This window comes from Ruditapes philippinarum, unplaced genomic scaffold (genome assembly GCF_026571515.1).
Source record: "Ruditapes philippinarum isolate M1 unplaced genomic scaffold, ASM2657151v2 ctg15944_1_1_1_1, whole genome shotgun sequence".
Classification (NCBI taxonomy): domain Eukaryota; kingdom Metazoa; phylum Mollusca; class Bivalvia; order Venerida; family Veneridae; genus Ruditapes; species Ruditapes philippinarum.
In genome coordinates this window covers 9,416-17,797 of record NW_026862133.1, presented here as the reverse complement: position 1 = coordinate 17,797, position 8,382 = coordinate 9,416, and the positions used below count along the sequence as shown (strand labels likewise).

At 33.6% G+C, this 8,382-nt stretch overlaps 1 protein-coding gene across 1 annotated transcript; it reads right to left on the bottom strand.

The window, feature by feature from the left end:
• Positions 1–5,446: 5,446 nt before the first annotated feature.
• LOC132718054 (platelet endothelial aggregation receptor 1-like) lies at positions 5,447–7,981 on the bottom strand. Its single transcript, XM_060701664.1, has 4 exons — positions 7,489–7,981; positions 7,121–7,262; positions 6,808–6,842; positions 5,447–6,297 (listed from the first exon to the last, which is right to left on the bottom strand). Exons 1-4 carry the CDS (start codon positions 7,745–7,747, stop codon positions 6,167–6,169), a joined length of 567 nt encoding a protein of 188 aa, XP_060557647.1. The 5' UTR covers positions 7,748–7,981; the 3' UTR covers positions 5,447–6,166.
• Between the last annotated feature and the right edge of the window lie 401 nt (positions 7,982–8,382).

Genomic DNA, 8,382 nt, shown 5'->3' with positions numbered 1-8,382 from the left:
TAGTTTTCATCAAAATGTTATAATTTTACATTTAAATACAGAGGAAATATTACTATAAATATCCGTTTGCAAAACTTTAAGTGCAACCTTTCTTATTCCTTAGATTTGGTAATGCAACATAGATCATTGCTATAGGTTAAAATAGCACCTGCAAATGCATCAACTACGAGGGGAAATCGGAAAATATCCGGACTTTTGATTCTTTCTCGAAAACCATTCAACATTTAAAAAAAATCTTTCTACTCTTTTTCAAAATATTCTCCACCTACGTCTACGCACTTTTGCCATCTTTGTGGGAGCTTTTGTATTCCCGACCATGAATATTATACAAAACAACTCCCAAGAGTAATTTCAAATATCACTTTCAATAAGTTATCTTTCATCAAAACAAAGTGTTTATTTTAAACCTAGTATGTTGAAATATAATAGCACATAATTTCTAGTTAATGTCTTATGATCACTTCTTCTCGTCAGCAAGTCTGTCGGCTTTCTGTAAGACTTCTTCAATATTTCCTACCATGTAGAAAGCAACTTCTGGTACATGATCCAATTCACCTCCTAAGATCTTCTTTATGAACCATGACGTAGACCTATGTTTAGGTACTGTGTAACAGCAGATATCAAAACTGCCCTGGTCTTATGTTTCTTTCCAGCAAGCAATTTTTTTCAGTTCTGGAAACAAATAAAAGTCACAGGGGGCGAGGTCTGGGCTATAAGGAGTGTGAGACAACAATTGCCATTTGTAAGAGTTGATAACCTCCACTGTAGCTGCGGCGGTATGGGAGGGGGCGTTATCGTGAAGAAGGTAGACATTTCTCTGTACTAGCCTAGGACGCATTTGCTTCAGCTTTTCTCTGAGATTTTTCAGAATTACTTCAGAATAGTACTTGGCAGTGACAGTTTGTCCTTTTGGCATGAAATGAGTAAGTATCATTCCTCGTGAATCCCAAAAGGCAACAAGCATGACTCTGACAGCCGAAGGAGACAGCTTAAACCTTTTAGGAGGTGGGGAACCAGCTCGTTTCAACTGCTTTGACTGAGCTTTGTCTCATGTTCGGAATAATGAACCCACATCTCATCTCCAGTGATAATGCGGTTCCAAAACTTATCTCCTTCACGATTAAAACGACTTAAATGTTCTTTTGCATTGGTTACGCTGGTTGCCTTTTGATTTGCGGACAGCTGTCTTGGCACCCATCTGGCACTTACCTTGTTCATGCCTAGGTGTTCGTGTAAAATCTTGTGTGCCGATGCCTTAACGATGCTAAACTTGTTGGCTACCTCCTCCAAAGTTACTCGACGATTTTTGTTGACAAAAGCTTTAACATTTGCTACCCTTGTTGGGGTCACCGCCTCAGCTGGCCGCCCAGTCCTAGGCCTGTCACAAACGCTTGTTCTGCCTTCACGAAACTGAGAAACACAGTTGTAGAAGGTTGAACGTGATACACATGTATCAGAAAATCTTTTTTTAAGCCTCTGAAAGATGTGGCAGGGATTTTCACCTTCTGCAACCAGAAACTTTATTACAGAGCGTTGTTCCTCTAACAAAGAGTCCATGATAGACGAAACACCTATCATATATTAGAGGGCAAAAGACTGTGTATTAAAAATAAACTGACCACGTTATTGGCGAATGAATGTAGTTTTCACCAATATATATTGTGTGCACGTGGAAAGAGAAGAGCATGAAAAGTCCGGATATTTTCTGACCGTCCCCCGTTACTGACAAAGCACTTAATGGATTTATTTCACAATTATACAAGTAAAATTCAACGTTTTAAGTGCTTTTTTCAGATAAGTATTCATTATACAAGCAAAGTTACCTTTAAAAGAAATCAAACTTCCTATATAATTATAACTTTCTACATTTTCTACATCTATTCCATAATAAGTCCATTGTTCTTTTTGCTTCAAACTTCCCATCTTTCTAAAAGCCACGTGTTTTGTAAATGTGCATTAACTTTGAATTCCCCGTTGACATCAATATGCAATATGCACGCAAAAGATCAAGATAGTGTTGAAATTCGTCTGGTGTGTTTTCGAAAATAGCCATGTCATAACTACTTACTAGAGTAATTCAATTTTTATATTATCTTCTAGGAACAATATGTTTTCTAGTAACAATGAAACCAAAACTGGTAACATTATCTCGCCTAATCATGGACCTATTACATATTCGAAAGCATGAGCAAAAGAACAAAAATGTCTAACCCAAGACGAGTATTTTACTTTAAACTCTAAGGACTTTCACTTGCACACCAGAACTATAAAGTTTCATCCAACGGTATTGTGCATCGTGCTAGGAAACAAGCAAATTAGTTTGTGGTAAGGATGCCAAGATGCATCATCTTCTATTATTGTTAAGATGTTAAATTCTGCTTAAGCCTGTGATAGGGGACGTGGACCGTAGCTTGAAATTACAACAACCGTCAATGAACAGGCTCACTCAAATCGAGCCTGCAACATTTTCAATTCGGCGTGTTGGGCATTCTTAAGAGAATATGTTTTTCTCTATCTTATAAAGTTGTATTAGTAACAGACTTCCATGACAAAATGAACTTCTTGTACTAACACTTTGCTACTGGTACGAGTATTTTCATTCTTTTTGGCCCTAAAACAATATTGATAAATGTTGACCTTTTTCTTGCTCATAGGAAGTTCCGCATGAAATAGAGGTAATATTAGACTTACTACCTATTTTCCCTTCATTGTTCGTTCCTTTATCTAACCATCGAATTCGAGTGTCCATCATTACAAGTATTACTACTCATCTTATTGAAAATATCTTTATTAAACTAATTACAATGAATATATTTAAACCTCAAATTAGAAAATTTAGAAAGCGAAGAAATGGTAATTCGAATCTACTTTCAAGCATACGGTTAACGCGCAGACACACACATTCACCGGTGAACTTTTAGCGACTGTTTTTTAAGGGAAAGAGTTTTCTCTTACTTCACTAACTCTGTTTTAAACGAAAGTCTTGGTTATGAAAGTCTTAAGGAATTCTTTATTTCTATATATTTTATCGCCATATCAACGTTGTTTGTGCCGTGTGAAGACCATAAAATGTCGCTCCGTACATTCAATCATGGACGTTGTGTTACCGATCCTTTAAGATCGTTCAGCACGACACTTTTGTTGTGTTTATGTATATTTAGTTCTTTCTATTTGGCAGTTTTCTGGTTTGATTGTTCAAGTAATCCTCACTTGAATACTGTTAAATCACCCTTAGGGCATGTGGCTTGCTTTTAAAAAAATTGACGGCTTATCTTTAAAATGCAGGCTTCATAACCTCGGATCCCCTTTCAAAATTCCATTTTATTTAGTTCCGCCCATTGCTTTCTCGTTTCGGACACACTTATCATTTTACTTAGGGACCAAACGCCGCTTTTCTTGTACTAGTGGCTTCCATTTTTTCCTAGTTATTGCCCTTTCCAGCACTTTGAAATAAATAATGATTACCCTTAAACGGCAAGTTCAATATATCTTAAGTTCTATCTAAGATATAACGGCTTCATAATTTCCACACTTACTAAATAATACAAAATACGCGATATTGCCAAATTATAAAACTGTGCCATCCATTTTTCCAAGTTATTTCCTTTTTTATCTCTTTAGGGCCTTGTATGATTAACCTAATCCGGTAAGTTATCTCTCATGTTTTAGTTAGGTATCTTAAATGGTTCTCTAATATATCAGGATCTCTAGGGTCAAGGTCAAGGTCTTTGGTGTAAAAAAATAAATTTAAACATTTTTGCTCGTACAGCCTTCAATTTTAAGTTGATGTCTTTCTGTTTATTGCAAGCCGTCCTCATTAGGGTTTAGTTAAGATTCATTAGGGTCAAGGTCACCTAAGTCAAAAATAAAGTTTTAAACTTTTGCAGGTACTTTTTCCTTACTCTATGGTCACATGATTTTTATAGTTTGTAGGAACATAAAATTGACATCTTCTCCTTAGATTTTTACACTTTTGCTCAAGTTAGAGGTCAGTCGGCTCAAGGTCACCAGTGCTAAAAATAGATTTTTACACTTTTGGTCCAACAGCCTTTATTTTCATATTTGGTAGGAGGATAATTTACATGGTTAATCTATAATGACAAGTTATTTGGTTATTTATAAGGTTTTCATAATCAAAGATTCAATATTGGGCGCGTTAACAGTTTCAGTTCAGGGCTAATATGAAAGTCTGTAAATCTTTGTTTACACAATATTTTATTTCAAAAATGTACAATATGAATATAAACAATAAGCAAATAATCAAACACAGTAAAAATATCATAGACAGGAGAAACACATCAATTAATAATGTTAATGTCTTGGCAATTGTTAGGGTACTTCAAAACAAGTATTCAAAATAAATCAATTTGTTACAATTATTTTTTGCCAAGAAGATATTCACCATTCTGTTTCTATATTTTATATATTATATTGTTTGACTTCCGTAAAATTATATTTGACGATAATGTATTCTAAAAATAACAATATAATTTGCAATTACAATTTCGTAATTAAAAATTTATCATGTTGTGAAAAGAAATACAACTTACTTTTCATTTGTCAAATTGCTTTTTTTTTTACTATTTATTAAAAAAATTTCAAACAGTTATAATCAAACTTTACATACACCATAATGGGTGTATCCTGCTTAAACTGTTTGTGAATAATACTGTCTTTGACAGAATGACCGTCCTGTAACAAAAGTCAGTTTTTTTTATAAATTTGCATTAAACATTTAACTTCTCCCATTATTAATTGGAAATTGAGGTTTACCCTCTGTCTCTGTTCGCTTATATGTCCATCCGTCTGTCCGTCCACACTTACAAGAATATTAATGCGGCTACAAGAACAAAAGGTAACTGTAATTTTTCTTTGATGTCATCCATTCTGTAGGCCTTAATTGACTTATTTCTATTATGTAGCCAAAGAGAACATTAGAGAGAACAACGTAGATCTCGTAACCACATAAATATTGTCTCGTTAGAACGGACGTCCGTCCGTCAGTCCGTCTTCTTCTTCTGGATCCCGTGATAATTCAAAAGTAGAGAAAATACTTTTATGAAACTTGAAATATAGATTGATTGAAGTACGTATGTTGTAAATTTAGATTGCTTTGATAACACTATACTAAAAATATGGTTCAAAAACAAATTTATTGTGATCATTCAAAAAGTACCTTCAATATTTCTAGGCGAGGCTTATATTGTAAACGACCGTTTGTATACGGCCATATAACCTGTAAGGAATCTTTAAAACGAATTTGTAATAGAGCAAACTTCATTTATGAGAAAGAAAAAAAGAGTTGTTTAAAAGTTGACAGCAGCCCTGAATATAAAACTTAATAAACGACACGATAATTCAATGAAAAGCGACGTTACAAACGTTCAGTATTTTATCATTAATTGTACACTACACCCGACGAGGATGACATGATGTATGATATAGTGAACAGTAGACCAAACGCATTTATTTTAATGTTTAACTTTACTCTACTTTATAGATAACTACATATCTACATCAAAATTAAACTATGATTAATTCAAGTACAAATAAAGTACATCATAAGTTTAAGTATAATATCATATTTTCAAAAAATATTATGTTGATACAATTCATATGACTTCCTTTTAAAACGGTAAGTAAGGTTTTCACATTACATAAAGTAGACATTTAAATGTAAATGCATTTACAAAGTATTCATGTACATACCTTAACAAAAACACTTTGTTAAGAATATATTAAATGTTAGTATAGATTTCGCGAGCTTCTTTATTCGCTATCAACATCATATACGATAACGATTAATTGTCCCGCCTAATTTAAGGTTTGAGGAAGTTTAGATCATAATATTTTTAACACTCACTTTACGAACAAAGGCGTGTTTATTCAAACACTTTATCCACGTCATCTTGAATGGGGCATAAAATGATATGCATGTGATATCATGAATGCCATTGCTGAAATGCTTCATATGTTTTTTTTTCCAAGAGAAAGAAAAGTTTCAAAGAAAGTTTCATTATTTACATACAATCATCATGCATATATTGTTCACGAGATTGATGTGTGACAATATAAACAGTTCTTCTGCAACTACAACTTTATAGGACATCCAGTGGTACTTTGTGCAGTAAAATTGTTTTTCCTAGATGAATATCCATCACATTCTTTATTTTCTAATTTTCTCGTAAGTATGATCATCTGATGTGTCGACAGGCTCTGCAACATCGATGTACATCTCATTTCTTGTACTTTGAGATGTTTGTGTAGTCGGTGTTCCAGACATTTCTGATGAAGAACCTGCAAAAAAAAGAAAGCAGTAAATCAAAATATAAAGGTTTTGAAACTAAGCGCAACAATATTGTTTACTTATAATACCGGTGCTATCTAGCCATTCAAACTATCATTCAATTTCGCCTGATTTGAATCAATATTTCTAATTTATGAAAAACAAAGTGATAGAGACATCAACCAAAGCAATCATTGAAGTTTGCAAAGCTGTTTGTTAAAGCATCGTTTAACTTTTCACGAACGCCGACTACAACAGAAATAAAAGAACATCTATGATCCACAAAGAAGTAATGTTTTAGTTTCAAGTAATCATGTAAGAACTACCAAACCTTAATGTTTAATAGTATTATAGAATAATAATCAAATAAGAGAGGTCAGATTTTCTTTGCATGGGGTGTCTATCCTTAAAAAGTATACTACAGGGCATAAAAGCTAAAGAGAATATAGGTCAGTAAAAAATCATGAAACTTGTAAACATGATCATAAAATATAAATTCAATAGCTATCAAGAAAAAATACCTTGCATGTTCGCACTTTCCTTGCGTTTTGTTTGTCTGAAAAAAAAAGACAGAAACATGCTGTATGTTATGGTCAATGTATAATATATGATTCTTATATTGAAGCAAATAGTACTAGATGCCATTATAAAAGTCTAAATAATAAATTATTATTAAGGGTGCATAAAGACCTTCAACAAAACCTTGAACGAGCAGAAACCTGATTGTGCTTTCGATGTCAAAATACTATATCAAAGTATTTAGTAGTATCAAGCCAGGTAATATATAATCATTGAGTATTAATGACTTTCATTTAACTTTTCAATATAACTTACCTGAATCTAGATCTAATGAAGATAAATGTTCCAACCCCTGTAACAACAACAACCAAACTAGTAACCACAGAGATGATAACTGTTATGTAACCTATTCCTTGTGCCGGCTCCTCACTGACTGTCAATTCATTGCCAACAGCGTCTTAAGTATAATGAAACACAAATTTATGAATATAAATATTTTATTTTGGGTAAGTTCTAACCAATATTATGAATATTTTCATACAAACAATTAATTCATGTAATAGATTAAAAAGAAATGCACATTAATCGCAAACTGGAAAATATCAAACTAAACCTTAAGCAATAGCAACAACAATAACGAAAGTAAATTTAGTACATATTTTGTGAGTTGATAATATACTCACCAACTGCATCCGGACAACTAAATAAGCATGCTCCAGAAGAGATGCTGCAACATTGACATCCATGCCTGCACATGTTCTGACAAAGTGTTCCCCATCGTCCAAGTGGACAAACACTGCATAGTCCACTATTGATATAGCATTGAAGGCATGTATCTGACTTGCATTTGTAGTCGCAGCTAGCGCCCCAAAAGCCAGGCTTGCAACTTGTACACGATCCATCTGTTTGTGAACATACATCACAATTTAAATCATTGCACATGGTCGAGCAATCTGTACCCCAGTATCCAGCTTTACAGACGCATTCGCCTGTATGTATATCACACCTCCAGGAGCATGATTTCTTGCACACGTTTTCACAGTAGCTTCCCCATGTGCCTATCAGACAACTCGTGCATTTTCCCGAAAAGTTTTCGCACGCGTTTGACGAACAACTCCCAACACATTTATTTTCACATGACACACCCCAGTAACCATTTTTACAACTTGCACAGGAACCATTCTTATTTTTTTAAAAAAACCTTGGAAATTTTTAAACGGAATGTTTTTTTTGCAAAAGGAAATTCCCCCAATATCCTTTATTAACACGGTTGCAATATCCAGAAATTTTAGAGCATTTTTTAGAGCAAGATTACACATTTTATAATTACAAAATGACCCCATCGCCCAAATTTATACAATCATACAATTTTCCAGGGTTTCTAGGCAACTCAAAAACCCAGGGGGAAATAGCAAGTATTTTTGCAAAAAGGGACCCCACGTTTTCCCTGTACAAGAAAGAAATTTCCATCATTTTTTCAACGCATTTACAACTTTTGAAAAAAGTTTTTTATTTGCAAATTCCCCCCATAATCCAAAAATTTGAAAATTGAAAAACCCCTCCTTTTCTATCACAAT

What these genes read in the sequence shown, in the direction of transcription:
- LOC132718054 (XM_060701664.1), bottom strand. Translation starts at nt 7,747, where the DNA reads ATGTGCAATGATTTAAATTGTGATGTATGTTCACAAACAGATGGATCG. An exon ending in TAGTTGTCCGGATGCAGTTG is followed by an intron (nt 7,263 to 7,488) that starts GTGAGTATATTA and finishes ATTATACTTAAG; the next exon opens with ACGCTGTTGGCAATGAATTG. An exon ending in GGAAAGTGCGAACATGCAAG is followed by an intron (nt 6,298 to 6,807) that starts GTATTTTTTCTT and finishes TTTTTTTTGCAG; the next exon opens with GTTCTTCATCAGAAATGTCT.